General features: G+C 31.5%; 2 protein-coding genes across 6 annotated transcripts; one reads left to right on the top strand and one right to left on the bottom strand.

The window, feature by feature from the left end:
- Nucleotides 1-3132: 3132 nt before the first annotated feature.
- LOC100777448 (probable protein phosphatase 2C 52) lies at nt 3133-8293 on the bottom strand. Of its 5 annotated transcripts, none has more exons than XM_003540305.5 (6): nt 8142-8293; nt 6245-6756; nt 5790-6134; nt 5599-5716; nt 5280-5503; nt 3133-3886 (listed from the first exon to the last, which is right to left on the bottom strand). In XM_003540305.5, the coding sequence occupies exons 2-6, from the start codon at nt 6503-6505 to the stop codon at nt 3410-3412; spliced, it is 1425 nt and encodes a 474-aa protein (XP_003540353.1). In that variant the 5' UTR covers nt 6506-6756; nt 8142-8293; the 3' UTR covers nt 3133-3409. The 5 variants fall into 5 exon arrangements, with proteins under 5 accessions (XP_003540353.1, XP_025980513.1, XP_040863532.1 ...); XM_026124728.2 differs by having other exon boundaries at nt 8133-8151; XM_041007598.1 differs by lacking the exon at nt 8142-8293 and adding an exon at nt 7514-8041.
- Nucleotides 8294-14971: 6678 nt separating this feature from the next.
- Nucleotides 14972-15860, top strand: LOC100777979 (photosystem II repair protein PSB27-H1, chloroplastic). Its single transcript, XM_003540306.5, has one exon. It carries the CDS (start codon nt 15054-15056, stop codon nt 15573-15575), a length of 522 nt encoding a protein of 173 aa, XP_003540354.1. The 5' UTR covers nt 14972-15053; the 3' UTR covers nt 15576-15860.
- Nucleotides 15861-19015: the final 3155 nt, after the last annotated feature.

The following is a 19015-nucleotide window of genomic DNA, read 5'->3' on the forward strand; positions in this document are numbered from 1 at the left end:
AGCCGTCACATGGCTCAGTTATGAACCGCCATATGAAGAAAACTTGGAATTGCTTTTAGCTTCGTTATTTATGTTGTCTCATTTTGTAGACGCTAGTCAATTTGTGTGTTAAAGACTGTACATAAAGATGTAGTAGATTTTCATTTGCTAATTTTAATCGCTTAAACAACTGTTTACAAACGGGGACAAAAAGTGTAAATGAGCGCACATATTAGTTGAAAGGACAAAACTTAAATGTAGTTTAATTTTGTTGTCGTTTTCCATCAAAATTGGAGTTTTAACATAATAATTTAATGGTTATGCAATTATGAGAGATAAAACTTCAATTTTAATTAGAAAATTACACCAAAAACACTTACAACACTACATCTAAATATAGTAAAACAAATCACTATTTACGTAAATTAGATACAAATATAGTATTTAATGTAACAAACATAGAAGACCCTTTAATTAGTCACGAAACAAAAAAAAAAATCAAGAGGGGAATTTACGTTACATTGTTTTCAACCCCGTCCCTCGAGATAAAAAAAAAAAAAAATTGTAGCTCCCACTAAAATCAGTAAATAAAATCAAAATAATCAAAGAACATAGAAGCACAAACATTACTTATTAATTAATTGTTATTCATGACAAGTCATCACTTTTATTGCCAATTAAGAATTGTCTTTTTGTGTCTATGGTGTGTTGGCACAGGGAAGCAAGGAATTCCAGTAGCCTCAATCTAGTCAGTTCCATGAAAGAACTTGGATGGTGAGAATCAATGTGTAAATTTTGAATTGAGGTTCCAAATACCAGCCCAATTTACACGCTTGGATTAGTTTGAATCGAGACAAGTGTTGTGGTACTCAACATAGAAGCAAGTGTTTATACTAGAAGGGTCCTCTAGTCCCTGCCAAGGCAAATACCCATAAGCGTGAATTAAATCATCAATGTAAGTTTCTATGATTATGGTCCTAGAGTAATTCTTCCATGGACGAGCAAGGTAAGCCTTATTCTCAATCTCACTGAGTAGAAGTAAGGGTCAGACACAATGAATCCACCTTGGATTACTATTTCAGATGATTGTTGTCTCTCTTTTCTACCTTGTGCAGTTACAATGCAATGACTTTCTAACCACAAAAATGGAATTTTGGAAAACAAACAAGTGTATTACCAAACACAAAGTCGATGGTATCTAAAATAGTTCAATTCCTATAGAATTGACGCATGGTGTGTCATAAAGTGTGTCCCAATACTCATCTATCGAGCAATTGTAAAAGATGGACTTGTCTGCTTGAACTCTCAATGCCACTGCTTGATGCTTTTGAGGTCCAACGGAATTCTCAAACCCCATATTAATGACCACAAAGTGATATCCTTAAATAGCCACATGCATAAATTAATTAATTTATCAATTCAAATATAAAATTTTCCTTGAATTGAAAATTGTTTATATTTTTAAAGTTTTGTTTAACTAAATTGGTTTAAAGAAGTTTGCTAATGAAGATTATGAACAATTAAGATGTTAAGAAGGAAAAAGATATTTCAAAGAGTTTGTTTAAGTTTATGAAAGTAATATATCACCTCCCTATAAACTTAAAAAGTTTTATCGAGAAGTTTATCAAACTAGTTTTTTTAACATTAGTTTTATTAAGCTTCATAGTCAAGCTTATGACCAAGGTTTTATTTAATAAATTTATTAAATAAGTTCTGAATAGAGCTTATTTACCCAAATGCATAGGAATAATAAGTTAAATAAGTTGGTAAACATGAAAGAAGACATACCAATAATGACGGTTTCTATAAGTGTTAATTCCACCAATGAAGTTTTTGTTTTCAGTTTTTCGTGTCTTTTTTCCACCATCGCCAATAAACACCATGTGGGTCATTTCCTTTGTAGCTTCAACATACTCTTGGTGAACGCCCTTCTTGATATAGATCAAGAATGACTTTCGGTTTTTCTCAGGTACTTGCTTCAATGCCTCATTGATGGTTGTGAAATATTCCCTTCCATCTTCGGCTATAGTAACATTAGGCTTGTGTTTGAATGAACTTGCATTTGCTTTAAGGAGTCTACGGTGATCAACTCACGAAGGAAGCTCAGAATCTTGAAGGAGACGCCACCCAAGTGATTTTGTGACATTCCAATTATTAACCGTGTCAGCCAATTCTGATACAATGGCAAGAGCATTGCTGCTCATATGCATGCTTGTCATTAACAAGTCTTTCATCTTTTTACCAACTTCACTAGTGATGTTCTCAAACCCATCCAAGCAAGTATCTTGGTATGTAAGCGCACCACTAAGCCAAAAATTTTAATTCATGAGGATTTTGTTGACATTTGTTAGGTTATACGCACCTATTCCATCAAGTGACCTTGTTAACTCCCCAATTGAAAGATCCATGAGTTCCTTACATGTGTCAAGTGCCATCTTGGCTCTGGGATCCTTCTCAACCTCATGCAAAAGATTAGTTTCTTTGAATTTATCACCAATTTTTGTATTGGTGATGTTAAAGGCAATTTTGATAAGTTATTTTGGATCTGTTGTGTTTCCAACCCCTACTGTGAGGCTTTCCTCACATTATTTCTTATAATTTATGGGATGACAAACGGTTTGGACTACTTTTATAGTAGAAGCAGCGTGATTTTTCTTGTGTTTGAACCATTTCCACAAAGGTCGATATTAACTATGACAACCACAACCATAGCCACCAACAAATAAGGCCGAGACGCCAATGATGGCAATTCTCTTTCCTTTCTCTCCATTTCACACAAACATTTCTATTATATCCTGTCACAGATGAGTATTAACGTAAAACTAGTGAATGTGACAAGTAAAAATAACCATAATATTCCTATGTTCTACTTAAGCATAGACATGTTTTTAAACTCTAAACATGGATTTATTTGATTTTGATCTAAAACCAGGTTGGGTTAGAAACTTAGAATTGGTAAATTTTGGGTCCATAACTTGAACCTAATTAGCCATTTGGCAATTGCTAAATACACTCACTCTCCCTAATTTATAAATGTACCCCATTAGTATTTTTGTCATTTAATAAGTAGTAACAAGAAGTATTTATTTTCGCTTGTTGGTTAGTATTGGGTCATGGTTCAGTTAATGGACCTCTCAACATATATAACCAAGCTTGCCTCAATAGTTAATTCCCAATACTTAATTCTTAGCAATAAACGTTGTCTTCAAATTTCATAGATGGACTTCATTAGTGTGCAAATCAGGAATGCCACTTTCAACCCAGACTTGCTGGCTTTTGTTGTGGGTTGTGGCCTTCATGTTTGATATTTAGCAACACTGGAAGCTGAATCCATTTTTTGGTGACCTTAATTAAAACCATAGGAAGATTTTCTTTGTTGAATCACTGTTGAGTAGCAACAGGTATTACAATCTCACTGAACCAACAAAACTCAAGAGTTTGGCCTTTCCTCAGAAAATCTAGGAAGTTGAACCAGTGAGTTTACTCGCGTGACACCCTCCAGACCTGACCAGTTTTGATCTTCGGCTGCGGATGTTCCATCGTCAACATCAACAAATACCCCTCCAACTCCTCCTCCACAGGTTTCATTTTCTTCTGAGGATCTCACAGTAAAGTTCCTTCGCAAAGATGGCTCAGGCTTTTGACCGTCATCTGACTCAACCGGATTTTCTGAATGGTTGCTCTGGATGGTTGCAGAAGAGAAGCATGGCTCATCACAATCAGATTCTGAGTCCATTTTTCCATCCAAAAATAGGCACACAACTGCACAGTCATCCATTTTTGAAGTAGGATATTTGAGTTTCCACTCTAGGGCCGCGGAATCCACCAGAATCCTCGCTGCTGATGATCGAGTTGGCGCTGAAGATACTATCCCAACCACCTCTTCATTGCTCAAAACATCCCAGACCTGCACAAAACATCGAGAGTTGGCTATGCTACTCATCAGGACTCAGGAGAATATGTGGGTTTTCAGAGCTAACATTGATTTTTCTGAAAGGTGGATAGTAGCATCAAAACAAAGTAAACCAGATGCTATAAAGTTGATTCATGTAGAAATGTCAACATACACAAGAAAGCAGGGAATCAATGATATAGTGCTGTAACAATTTTCAGCAATGCAATATGTACAATTTTGTCCAGTGGAGAAAGTATTATACTATATGCATGGTGGGAAGAACTATTTTGACTTTTGAGAACTATGCAAATTCCAATTCAGCAATGCACATTGTATCCTCATAAAATTGAAAATATTAAAAAAGGAAAATATATAAGAAAAATATGTTTTTGAGTTGATATTTGTTTAAAAATTTTCTGGTAGTAGATCATATCTCTAATTTTATCCATAAAATTAATAATAAATATTTTTTAAGCTTATTATTTATTAAATATTTGTTTATTAATATTTAAATAATTATGTAAAAAAAATTCCAACCCCCCCTTTGGTCCACTCCTGGGCCCATCCCTGGTGATGTGAACTTTCTTCTCTTACCATATCTTGAACAATTATGTTCACTTTTATTATATTTGTAGGCTTCTTATGTTCATAACTACATGCTTTTATCATGTAGAGAAACAACAGGTTATACATATAGCTTAAAGCAAGTTAAATGACAATGTCTGATGCCTTTCACAGAGAGTTGCAAATAATTTAGATCATGTCCTAACTACTTGTCAAATAACTTAAAGCAAGTTAAATGACAATTTCTTATGCCTTTCACAGAGAGTTGCAAATAATTTAGATCATGTCCTAACTACTTGTCAAATAACTTAAAGCAAGTTAAATGACAATTTCTTATGCCTTTCACAGAGAGTTGCAAATAATTTAGATCATGTCCTAACTACTTGTCAAATAACTTAAAGCAAGTTAAATGACAATTTCTTATGCCTTTCACAGAGAATTGCAAATAACTTAGATCATGTCCTAACTACTTGTCAATAGTTTTGTCAAGAGTGCTAAAATTCGGTTGTACACAGTGGTTTTCAGAAGTCATTTCCCAGTTTCCTTACTACCACCTTATAGTTTATGCAATGTCATTATTCATTATTGATCTAAAAGTTTGCCTCTACTTATTACATGTTCTTATTTCACTCTTTCGAAGCATTACCTTGTGGTATAATGGTTAATATAAAAAATAAAATAAAATAATTGCAGTTACTGTAGCCTATTAGGCAGCCTTCAGAAAGTAAATTGTGGAACATATTTATAACATATATCGGGAGAAAAATTAATGAAACAATTTTCAATATGTCATAAAAAATGAATGAACAAATAAAACTAAATATGAGATTGAAAATTGTACCCCATCTGAGGCAAGAACAATGAATTGATCTTTGTCTGTTAGCAGCCGATGAGAAAATTCAGGTATAGAAATCACACCATATTCCTTCAAGCAAAAATCTCCAAATGCTCTAGCCATTGCTAATCCTGGTGCATCATCAAAAGGCAACCATACCCTATGAACTTCTGGCTCATCTTCTAACGCAAATACCCTACCCTTGCACCGTTTGATTCTTTCTGCTTCCCCTATAAAAATTAAAATCCAAATTTCAATTAGTTTACATCAAGCAAAAACATAGATTGGACATAGAAAGGATGAATGATGATGCTAGATAACACACTTGGCAAATCAGGTTTCAAATCAATGGTCAACTGAATTGCCACCATGGAGTGGTTGCTGTCCTTTGATCCCATGATTGCTCGGGAATCCCCAATATTTCCCATGAACAAATTTGAACCCTGGAAAGTAAAGAACATAAAAACAATGTTTAAAAGAAATGGAAACATGAGGATAGATGCTTCTCTGAGATACCTGCTTCACTATAGTGACAGCTGTGCTTCCACTACAGAAGCAGTCCAAATTTGGATGAGACCTCAACTCTTTATCCATAGCCTTGTATGCCTTCATGAAAGCTTCTCTCCACATAGAATTTTCGTTATCTTCAGCAGACAAATCTTTCTCAGATTCTCCACTTTCAGGCTTTATGTTGCCCCTAAAACAAGCTTTACCTGAACCATTTTGCCCTGATTCGGAGGAATGCAAAAATGAAAGAAGTTTCAGCGGCAAGGCTTCCCTGACTTTGCATGCGACAAGGTGACCGTGTGGACCATGACCATCAAAGACACCACAAAAGGTTACATCTTCGGGCATGAAATCCTACAGAAATAAAGATCCAAACCAAGAATGCCAACTTCCAAAATTAGCTAAATCTCCATTCATTCAATGAGAACATTACATCCTCAACACTACAAGATGAAAATACTTACTTCCCACACAATCATGGCGTCCTGATTAATACCCTTCCGACCCTGCTGCGTAAATATGCAAGAAGACCTGCTCTTTCCATTGGTGAAAATTCTGTTTGGTAATGAGGGTAATTGATGCAGAGACACAACATGATCAGAGGATGTTCTCCTTGCACTCTTTTGACCACAGAATCCAATCTCTAGACAGGTTGGAGCGATCGTGTCTCCATTGCTCCTGCTACTACAAGTACTCTGACTGCTTGTTGAGACACAACAGCCCATTTGCTCAGTTCCAGAATGAAGACATCAGGTAAAAATCATGTCAAGTTCCTTACTTCCTCACTTTAGATCTCATACCAAACTCTCAGATTCCAACTATAGTCAGCTGAGTAAACAATCCTGACTCCAAAGATTCTCTCACATATAGAAAGTAATATTAGACAATCTACACCTTGAAGTTGAAAACTGGGGTCCTTGCTACTTGGTCAAAGGCGCAATTTGCCAGAATCCAAATGAATAGATAATGAAACCAGCTGAACAAAATAAGACAAATGAATTAGTTAATATATGGTCTGAAAGAATCAAACCCTTGTTGCATGTAAAGAATTAAAAAACAAAAACAAAGAAAGACTCAATTAACCGAGCAATAAGCATATAAATAATCCCAACACGTGAAAAAAATATAGAATATACTAAAATTCTGTCCGGTCATTTGTCTTTCATCAGGATTCTCATTGACAGAATCGAAATGAAGAGTTTGAAATAACTAAATCAGGAAACCTTGCAACAAGTTTTTTTTTTAAGAAAACAAAGACAGAGAACACAGCAGAGCAGCAAGGAACATGGAATCTCCACAAAAAAAAATTGTCTTTCCTTTTCACAGAATTTTTAGATCTTTATAGAATCGAAGACCAAATACATATCAAGACCATGAAATCTCCAATTGAAAACCAAAACACACTTTTGATATTTTATTCAATTTTCCTCACAGCAGAAAGGAACATCTCAATTGTAAAATGTAGAAATTGAAAAAAAAAAATACAAGTATAAAACTAGTCAAAACATAGTTGAATTAACTGACCCAAATGAGATCAAAATCTGAATGAAAATAACCGTCGATGACCAAAAGCATATATGGTTACAAATTCTGATTTTTCTAAGCCTTTTTTTCCTGGTTTTACCTCAGCAACCAGGTAGAACAGAAAACATGGTAAATGACACTTCAGAGAGAGAAAGAGAGTAAAGTAGTACAAAACAAACTCTGGTTTCCTACAGCGGGGAAATACATACAAGAGATAAAGTGAATAACGCAAAAGCAGAAAAGGACGAAAGAAAGGTATGATATGATCTCGTCAACCAAGATTCACAGAGAGATCAACCAAGTAAACCTTACGTTATTATTATCATAATAACAAGCAAAAGAAAACAACAAATGTCGCAATAGGAGACCGAGAAATGAGTGAGCAATTCAACAAGGATCAAATCAACACAAAAATAGTAGAAATAAAAACAATAATAACATCTACAATAACATAGCGGAACTCTGAATAGGCCAGCTCAGAAATACATAAAGTGAAGTAAAAAAAAAATTATCTTTGTGTAGAAAACAAAAATAATGCAGGAAAAAAAGAATTTTTTCCAGAAAGTTGAAGTAACTTAGAAACATTCAGAAGACAATGAGTAAGGGAACTTTTTTATTTATATTAGTTAAATTTAAAAAAAGAAAGCATATAGAGGCAGAGAAACTGAACATGCAGATCCTGCATCTGCATTGGTGGTTTTGTCTCCAAAGAATAGAAAAAAAAAAAAAAGTTGACAGTATACACACAAAGTTTTAGATGAAGGAAAAGAACAATTGAATGGTTCAAAAAGTGGGAAAATGAAGAGAAGATGGAAATGGTGGAAGTACATTGATCACCTTTCTTAGAATGGAGAATAAGGGTTGGATGGATGAGAGAAGAGGAATGAGGGGAAGAAGGTGACAGAGAGTTAAGAAAGAGAGGGGGGGTGGTGCAGTGTGTGAAGTTATTAATTGCAAGACAGTAGTAGACAAAGAAAGAAAGACAGTATAGTAAAGCAAGCGAGAGGTAATACCAATAAATTACTGTTCTGGTTTTTAAGATTTATTATTACTCTTTCTGATCCCAAATAAGTATAGTCCTAAATTTATTTTTTTATATCGATTAACACAAATTAATAAATAAATAAATGAAAATAATAATATTTTAAAACTAATTTTATTATTAATATTACGTTAAAAGACTAAAGCGATACTTATTTCATTTGTGCAATTCACATTTTAGAGGATTTAAACCTTAGGCATTTTAATTAATAATTATAAATTTACACTTTTTTAAATCTATCATTTTAAATGAGTTGAATTATGATATTTAATTATTTTTTCGAACACTTGCATGAAAATATAGAAATAATTATATTTTATTAGTTATTGTAATGCAAAATATTTTAATATTTTTATTATTTACTTCATATGTTATGTTTAACCTGTCATTTGAGAGAGCTCATTATTATAATTTTTCTTCTGCAACTTATCATTATATTTTACTACTTAATGATTTGGAAAAAAAAAATCTATAAACACATGATGCCAAAATATGAAATATTTCCAAGTAAATGTTTTAAATTAATTTAAAAGTAAATATTAAATGGTTTTTTAATGTAAAAAATAATTTCTTTCTAATTAAAATTCAAAAATTACTCATCGATGTCTTAAATATATTGATTAAGAAATTAAAAAATATAAAATATTATTAATGTACTTTTATCATCATTTTCTCCAAAAAAACATTTTTTATTACTAATTTCTTAATTAATATTTTTAAAATGGCTAAATGATCATTTTTTATCTTTTAAAAAATTTATTTTGATATTTTATATTTTAAAAAATAATAAAAATAATCCTTTGGTCAATTCACCTTAAAATATAAGATTTTTTTTCACATGTTAAATAAGTAACATATATTGTAATTGGTTGTATTAATTTTTTTCAAATCTGACTCATCTAAAATGAGTATGAACAAAATAAATCATCTCAGTTATTGATAAGAAGATTAATAGTTAATATTACAACTATTCATAATTTATCATACATGTGCAATTGATATATCAATTGTTGGGTTTTTCCCATTAATAATAACAAAAATTGCTTACATTACCCTTTAAAATGAACAGGCTGATTAATTTTTGTCCCTGATGAATAATGTTGCACTAAATGATTGTATAAGGAAAGGGTTAAACTTAAAATGTAGTGAAACAAATTCTTACAAACGTTTGTTCTACACTAGTACCCACAGCTTGTTATTCCTCACTTAGAGCAATTTTCATAGGAGTATTTTAAGTTACTTTTTTTAAAGAAAATAGTATACTTGTTTTATAGAGTAACACCGGTAGAGTTATATGAGTTGGCACACTAATTATGCAATTGCATCTTGCACAAGAAATCATTGCAATTATAAAAACTATGGGCCCAGAATATATGGAATTTAGAACTCAACGAGAGAGGCAGAGAAAGGTCCCCCACCAACACTGAATGCAGTCACGAGAGAGGCAGAAACTGAGTGGAAAAGAGAGTTACATGGTTAGGAAAATAATACCTTACTCCGTATAAAATAAGAACAATCATATGTAATAGTCAAAATTATTATATAAATTTTTTTAAGAAACCGTGTAAGATATTGCCGATAGAAATGATCTTAAGCGTGTATACAGTCTTCAGATAAAGTACGTTGACTTAACACATTTATGTTACAAATTAAAATATATATTATATATTTGACTTCAGTGGAGTGCTCTTTTTTCAATTACCTCCGACTTTATTTTTATCAATTAAATTTTTAATGTTTGTTTTTAAAATGAAAATTTTAGTTTTTTGATTAAATAAAACGATAAATATGGAATTTGGCCTCGTAGTGATTAAAACACAGTTCGACACTCTAGATTATAGTAATGGATAAGCTTATAGTGACATACAGAATCAGTATGAATGTGTGATGGCCTAATTTAGTTAGATATTGGCTTCAAGCTAAGTGTGAAAAAACAAGGGATTACGATCAGGGAATATATGAGATACTCTACGTAGTGTATAGACCAATCAATTTATTAATTTAACGAAAATAAATTGCATTGATCACAATCCTTAATTATCCAGTTAGTGCTCCCATGAACGACAAACCATGCCTTAATTAGTTATTTTCTACTTGCTTATAGATAAAAGGGAAGTCAACCAAACATTAGTGATAGATATTATATTAATATAGAGATAAATGGTGATGTTACATGATGTATGATGCCTAACTTTTAAATCCAAATTATATAAACTAATATGTGGTACGTACAACTGAACTTAAATTATGACTTATTTTGATATTATCACTTTTACATTATCTTAATTGCAAATTCTCAATATTTTTTCTCTTCTCTCATTTACATATCTATTTCACGTTTACTACTAGCTAAACATATTTCTCTCTTAATTAATCATTTCAAACTACCCTCATTTTATCTTCGTTTGTATATTCAATTTTCTTATTTAGTTGTCCCTTTCAATTTTTTGGAACAGATCTCGCGTATCAATTAATTTACTAGTTGAATGATACTTATCCTTTTTCTTTTTAACTTTCTTTTATCTATTTTTCAAAATAATTTTCAATAACTTTTTTTAAAGAAAAGATCTCAATAGTTAAAAAAAATGTATATCATAATTTAAATTGTTGATTATAAATTCAAATTCAATTCAAATATAATTTATATATTTAAAATATACACAGACTATATATATATATATATATATATATATATATATATATATATAGAAATTAAGCTTCCAGTATGCTATTTACTAGAAAATGGATAAACAACAGGAACAACAACATCCAGCCATCGAATTGTTGTGGGAAATTAGGTATATCAATTACGCAATATTAACCAATAAATAACTTTACGTGTAACAATAATAGAATCTTACGATGTTGCTTCACCAAAAAAAAGAATCTTACGATGTTAACATTTATTCGTAAAGTAGATAGATAGTTTTAATAGTGCTAGTCTTTAAATAATTTTTTCTTAGGTTGGGTCAAACACAATTTTTAAGGAATTATAAAAAGTAAAATTAATTTGTTAAGGGAAGGAAAATTCAAAAGGAAAATATTTAATTGAGAGAAGAGAATTTATATTTTTAAAAAAGCAAAACAACTAAAAATATTATATCAAACTATATCTGAAAAGGAATTAAATATTTAGAAAGGAAAATATTAGTAACAAGTATATCCTTTTCTGCTTATGAGGCGACATGTGTATTTATTTTAAGTAATTATAGTCCTTGCATTTATTGTGATTTTAAATCTAACCTTCTCGAGTGAGAAACTCTCACTACGCAACTCATAAAGGATTGACCCAAAAAGGTACGAAAATGAAAGGAGGGAAATTACCACAAACCGTAGTCATTTATATTCCATTAAATAGAAGGAGCAGGGATCAAGAGCTTGCAACCACTGCAAGTCAAACAATAACTATAATTCTCAGATAATTATAAAATAAAATAAAAAACATTTAAACTATGGTATATCAACGCTGCTAGTCTAGTTTTCTTTTTCTATATATTAAATCTCTTCAAAGTTACACATTAAAAATTAAATTCGTAGTCCTTCTTTAATTGGTAGGAAAAAATAAAAAGAAAATACTAATGTGAGGAAAAGGATTATTCAAACCCTTACAATTAATTAAGGAACCATTTTGAAAAGAAAAAAAAAAGCTGCTGGATTAAGGAACCATATTAAAAAGAAAAAAAAAAGAAACCAAATCACGGAACTTGGGCCTTAATTAACTCAAACTCAAGATGTTACCTTAACTAATTCTGTACTATATCCTTTATTTCTAAGCTTTTTCAAAAATAATTAAACCTGACTTCTGAATAAACAAAATCACTGTGCGTGAAATGGGAAAATAATGTTCTGTGTTGCATGTGAAGTTCCTGACTTATATGAACTGTGATAATTTATTGACCACAAAGAAAACATCAAAATGAGAGTAATAGATAAGTACTGTAAATCAACCAAGCAACAATATAAGGTTACGTCACAGGTAGTAACATCTGATTGAATAGAGGATCATTAACATTCACTAATTAAGAACCCCAGCTACTATGCATTCACTAAAAAAAATTAGTGTTGGACCAAAATAGAATTAAATCCAACAAATCGCATATTATAAATATATTGATTCTTATTGTTATAATTAATAATAAGTATTAATTAATTTATTATTTTTCCTTGTTGTCTTATAATGTATATTTTACTTTTATATATTAAAAAAAAGCTATAATAATATTGTTAAAAAATAATGTTAAATATGAAGTATTATACAAATTACTATTATGTTATAAAAAGAGTTAATAATAACATGTTATATTAATGTTAAATAGAAGGAAAAATAATATTTTTTAACTAAAATAAGTTAAACCAAATTTAATAAAAATAAAATTCATTTTTAAAATAATATAGCATATATAATAATTATATAAGTTTAGTTGATATATTTAAATTATGATAATATATTAAAAAAAATTTTAAAAAACCTCTAAAACAAATCAAACCAAATTAAAATGTAAAAGATTAATTTTGTTTGATTCTAATTTGGTGTTATATTAAAATCCAACCAAATCAAACTATATTTTTATTTTATGTTTGATTCGCATAATCTTTTATTTAAAAATCAAATCAAACCGCATCAACACTTATCATAAATTACTATCTCTTGTCTAAGTCTTAGTTCTATCAACCTTCCACTTTTTTTTAATTAATAGGAGCTATGTATTTATTATAATAATAATGAATTATGAATGTATTAAAAGATACCCGTTAATACTGTTGTGTAAAATATAGACAAGGAATAAAACCCATAGGTTAAATGTGCCAATGACAATCATAAAGTGAACTTGAGACACGCTTATCAGCAAAAAAAATAAAAAATAAAAATCAAATGAACTTTGAATAAAGTAGTCAATAAACCACTGTAAGTAGGAGGTGACACGAAGTGAATCTCACTTGGAAATGCTTTTGAAAATCTTTGGGAGTTTCTAAAAGGTAAACCAAATATAGTATAAAGTTGTATTAAAAAGGGGGAGAGATATAAAGTGATTAAGGCCTTGATTTGATTGAGGTCCATTTAGTAGTGGCAACAAGAGATAACTTGCCATCCCTTTTAATACGGTGCAAAGTGGAAATTAAAATTTGATTAGTAGTATAGAAAGTCTACTAGAATTTGATTGTAGTATTAGCTTCAATAATTTTACTTGTTTCTAAACATTGTTGTTCTAATAAATATCATCGTTTTTTTTTTCATTTCCAGTAAGAGACAACTGTTTTTTATTTTTTGATTCGTTGGGGAGTTAAGTTAGATAGTGTAGCTCCACAGCCTTGTCGTTCGCCTAACGCAGAATTAGCGCAATAATAACGGGGAAGCAATAAGCCAATGTTCATGCACTTCACAAGTTGTTTCCTTGTCCTCTTTTTGAAAGGTATTTTTGACCTTTTGGATTTTTCGGATTGATGATTTCGGAAGAAAAAAAGGAAGTGCAGAAAGCAACCGAAAGTGCAGGAAGTAATAATCCATGTTTAGTTTCTCTTGCAACGGACTGGGGAAGAACATCACAGACAAAACACTGCCAAGCCATCAAGCCCTAAAAAAAGTTGTAATACAATATACACTTTTTTTTATTGAATATAAGTAAAGTAATACTTATATTAATTTTATTACATCAAATTAGTCATTAAAACTGTGAGGGAGACAACAAAACATTGAGAAGAGGCGAAGAATCTTATTTATGATAAAGTCTTGAGAATTAATTTCTTAACCAATTTAACATATCAAAATTTGTAAAAATACCTCAAGACTCATTAGAAAACCAAAAATCTCCATTATAATACTTATCGAGTAAAAATTAAGGTCACTAATAATTTATATTGTATGAACAAAATTCTTTTAAATATATTAGTATTATATTTTTTAGCTTTTTTAATTTATTTACAAGACTCACTTATTTTCTAAAAATAAAAAAAGATCACTAGAAATGACAAAAAATTCTCTCTTGAAGTGTTTAACTTAACTATTTACTGGAAATTTTAATTTAAAACCATCAATTAAGTCAACTCTTTTGTTTTACTGAAAATACCTCATATCATTCTTATTAAAAAATCAGTTGCATTACAATCAGAAAACAGAATAAAAAATCTGAAAACTAGCTAACTAAGCAGCTAGATTTCCTAATTAGCTAATGGGCATCCACATTAATATGCCACCTAACTCCTAATCCTAATAAACTTTACTTGAAGTCAATACAACTCTTGAATCACACATTAATCTATATTTAGTTTGTAGTTAAAATTATTATTATGTTCTAATGCAGATTTAATAAATAAATAAAAAAATTGATCCTTTTATAAAAGCGTTTTTGTTAAAAAAGTTATTTTTCACTTAATTTCCAAACATGTGGTAAGTGGTTATATTCTAGTTTATTCATCTCAGGTATTACATTACATTACGCGGATCAGTTTGAACCTTGATGTTATTTTAGTTCCTGGTGTTGGTAATATTTTGATTAATATCGAGTTGGAATTGTTTGAGGACACGTGAGAAAGTGGATCTAAACCTTAAAAACCATTGGTTGCTTTCTCATCCAAAAACCAAAACCCAAGATAAGACGATAAGGCCACGTGGCAAAAACCCAACATTCCTCTTCTTCCTTCTCAGTTCTCACCACCACAACACAAAAACTCTCACCTTTCTTTCCCTCACGTCTCTCTCTCACATCATCATGGCCTCCCCAACACTAATAACCCCCAAATCAGTGAAATCACTCACACCCATCAAGCCCAAACCCACCACCACCATCGCCGCCACTCTCACACCACCCACAACAACCTCCACCGCCGCCGCCACCCACCCTCGCCGCCGCGAATTCTTGTCCATCATCACCGCCACCACATGGCTGGTCCCTCTGAGCCCGGCACTGGCTTCCTCGGACGAGGAATACATGAAGGAGACCGAGGAAGTGATCAACAAAGTGAGGACAACAATCGTGATGGACAAGAATGACCCCAACGTGGCAACCGCGGTGGCGGAGTTGAGAGAAACCTCGAACTCGTGGGTGGCAAAGTACAGGAGGGAAAAAGCGCTTCTGGGACGCGTTTCCTTTAGGGACATGTATTCCGCGCTCAACGCTGTTTCTGGTCACTACATTAGCTTCGGACCAACCGCTCCCATTCCCGCCAAACGAAGGGCAAGGATCTTGGAGGAGGTCGACACTGCTGAAAAGGCGCTTCTAAGGGGAAGATAATTGAGCAAAAAGGTTTTTTTTTTTTCCTTCTTTCGTTTCGTTCTTCTTGTTTCTTAAGTGTTGGTTTTTTTTTTTTGTCTTGTATTGTATTATTATTGCAATGTATCAAACTCAAGTTACAGTAATAGAGGCTCGCTTTCTCCGTTTATTCGGAGAGGAAGAGATACATCTCATACATGCATGTATGCAGTCACAGAGTCATAAAGAAATGGAGGCATTTTCCATTGATGTCATGAAGGCATTATTAGTAAATCCAATCAATCACAATTATGCTCTTAATTGCCATATCATGAGCCTACCATTTATCTGCGTTCCTAAATGGCCAAATTCGTTCATGTAGTTTCTATTTTGTGATAATTTCGTTCTTGCACTATGAAATGTTGGCAATTTAGTTCATCTGTTAATTATAATTATTTTTGTTTCGGTTGAATGCATGTGTGACACGTGAAGATTGACATGATAGATCTACTTATGCAGGTAGAAGTTTTACATTGGCTAACAATAATTTAGATTACAATATCAGTGAAACTCTTTTACTATTGATTTTTCTATTTTCGAACCTAATGATTATTGAGAAGAAACTTCTTCATGATTTTTTGCTAGTATGCTATTACCAATGATACTTTAGTCCCAATAAATATAATTTAATAATAAAATGATTAATATAAATTAAAAATCCATTCATAATTAAATTTAAGATTTTGTGTGAATTAAAAACACTCGTTTATAATTAAATTTAAAATTTTGTTCATAACATAACCAAATAGTAACAAAATTTTTATCATGATAGTACTAAAAAAAAGACCAAATTAGGGATTAACATCAATCTTCTACCCACAAGCCTAACATAATAATGTCACACTAAAAATTCCAAAAGAACAAGAAAGTAATTAGTTTTTAAAAAAACATAACGGAAGAAATAATTGCTTATTCATGACAACTTAATCATCTAAAATATCATGTTGTTTTCATGAATCACTTAGAAGGTGGTTCAGGATGCTAGAAACATGGTGTAGGAATATAATGCATGAAATTTGGTTGGTTCATTCTTGGAGATGATCCACTTAGAAAGGAAACTCTAATTATAGGAGTTGCAGGATGAATTAGAGGTGCTCTAAATGCAGGTGTTGATGGTACAAATGTTGGGACATTACAACTTCAACATGTGTGGTGAAACTTTCAACTGCATTTGGTTCAATGATTAGTGCACTTTGAGAGCAAATAATTTCCACCTACAATGAATGAATGAAAATTAACAAATAATAACATTCCAAATAAACATTAGAAATAATGAATAATAGTATATTGTTATCTGAGTTGTTGTTTGTACATTTTTAATCACAAAAGTATCGTTAATTATTTTGTTATTAAGTTATATCTGTTGGGAGACCAAAGTGTTATTACATAACAACACATTAGCATGAAATCAGAAAGAAGAAACTTCTTCTCAAAATAGTCGTTTAAGTTTAAAAATAGAAAAATCAACATTTTAAAAAAAGTTTTTCTTACACTTTAATCCATAACATTGTTGGTTGATGTGGAACGTCCTCTTGTGCACGTTAATTTGCCATGTTAAACTTCATGTGCCACGTATGTGTTCAAAGTTAACGGAAACAGAGATAAGTTAACTGTTAAACTAAATTATCGGTACATTTACATATTTGTGGATGAAATTGTCACTGAGTGAAAACTACAAGGACGAAATTGGTCATTTGTCCTTTTAAGTCCACTACAGTTATCTGTTTCTCTCACTGAAGACGTCGTATAAATCGCAATTGTGAAGGTGGACATAGTCGCTTGTTGAATGACTATTTCTCTGAAAATTTTGTATACACAGAAAGGTTTTATTGACGAAGGCTTCAAATGTGGAAGTCGTTATTCCTTCAAATTGTAGACGTTCTTGATAATCATGATCTGTATTTTCAAATGAGATCTGATGCAACTAGTAGAATGAGTCTTTCACCATTGAAGAAGTGTACTGTAGCAATTCGTATACTGGCATATGGATCACCTGTTGATAGTGTCGAGTGTATGTTATATTTCAAACATTGAAGTATCTCGTGGTACTTCTTCCGACTTTGTTACATATCTACAAACAAGACATTATATGCATACAAGAGAAGCTCATCAACAACTTCAAACAGACTTGGTGGATCATATTTGGGCAGGTTTCAGTCACAACAATGATAAAATATAATTTTTCTTGCTTAATGTCAATGCTTTGCATTTTGTTGCTTATGCATGTTATGTATTTTTTGTCGGTTTAACTTTAAGTCATAAATAAAAATTTTAATTATCAAAATATTTATTTTTTAATATTAGTTATTTAAAAATTAAAATATTTTTAAATAATTACTTAAATTTAATTTAAAAATAATTAATAAAATATATTTAAGTGGGGTCCATTGTAGGATCCACAAAAGTGGCTCAAGATCTCAAGTTGAGATATACTATAAGAGCAAAGAGTGGACTAAGATCTCAAAATTAGATTCACCACTAAAGATGCTCTAACTATGTAGCACTAATGCAACATGTATTTTTTTTCTTTGTTAATGGGCGCTAGCGGAACTTATTAAAGTTAGACGCTACCTACACCAAGTCTTCACAACCCAACCCATTGTTGCACCCGTAATTAGGGCACTGTTTTTTTTCGAGCATTTGAATTCTACTCCTCCTATTTTGAATCTTATATCTTATAAAGAAAGCTAATGGACAAAAATGCCCCACCTTCTTTCTTATGTCTTCTTCCTCTGGTAATGCATGTTGACCCTCCACTCCGTCCCGTGCCCATGTTCCACCACACCACTCACCATTGCACCACACACCACTCCATCACAAAAACCACAAATCAAAACAACACCATCGCGCCACACACCACCACCGCATGTCACCTAGAAAGAAAATCGTTGAATTGAAGCTTCTATTATCGAATAATTATTATGAAAATGCATATGTATTATGGAACAACTATTCTATAGAAAAAATCCAATTCCAAAATAGTTTTTCTGAAAATATTTTTTTTATATTACGAAATAGTTGTTCCAAAAATATATATGTATTATGGAACAATTATTCCATCATAGAAAAAATCCCATTGCGGTATAGTTTTTTGGGAAAAAAATTCTATTATGTAACAATTGTTCTAAAAGTTTATTGGTATTATGGAACAAATATTCTATGATAGAAAAAATCTCATTCCGTAATAGTTTTTCTTTTAGTTTTTCCAAAAAGAATGTGTGGTAGTGGTGTGTGGCGTGATGGTGCTATTTTGATTTGTGGGTCTTATGATGATGGGTGGTATGTGGTGCAATGGTGGGTGGCACGGTGGAGGGCAGTGTAGGATGGAGTGAAGGGTCGACACACATTACTAGAGGAAGAAGATAGAAAAAAAAGGAGGAGACATTTTTGTTCATTCAGCTTCCTTGAAAGGTGCAAGAATC

Source organism: Glycine max, chromosome 12 (genome assembly GCF_000004515.6).
Source record: "Glycine max cultivar Williams 82 chromosome 12, Glycine_max_v4.0, whole genome shotgun sequence".
NCBI lineage: Eukaryota > Viridiplantae > Streptophyta > Magnoliopsida > Fabales > Fabaceae > Glycine > Glycine max.

What these genes read in the sequence shown, in the direction of transcription:
- LOC100777448 (XM_003540305.5), bottom strand. Translation starts at nt 6,505, where the DNA reads ATGGGCTGTTGTGTCTCAACAAGCAGTCAGAGTACTTGTAGTAGCAGG. An exon ending in TTTGAAACCTGATTTGCCAA is followed by an intron (nt 5,504 to 5,598) that starts GTGTGTTATCTA and finishes TAATTTTTATAG; the next exon opens with GGGAAGCAGAAAGAATCAAA. An exon ending in TTGTTCTTGCCTCAGATGGG is followed by an intron (nt 3,887 to 5,279) that starts GTACAATTTTCA and finishes TGTTTTGTGCAG; the next exon opens with GTCTGGGATGTTTTGAGCAA.
- LOC100777979 (XM_003540306.5), top strand. Translation starts at nt 15,054, where the DNA reads ATGGCCTCCCCAACACTAATAACCCCCAAATCAGTGAAATCACTCACA.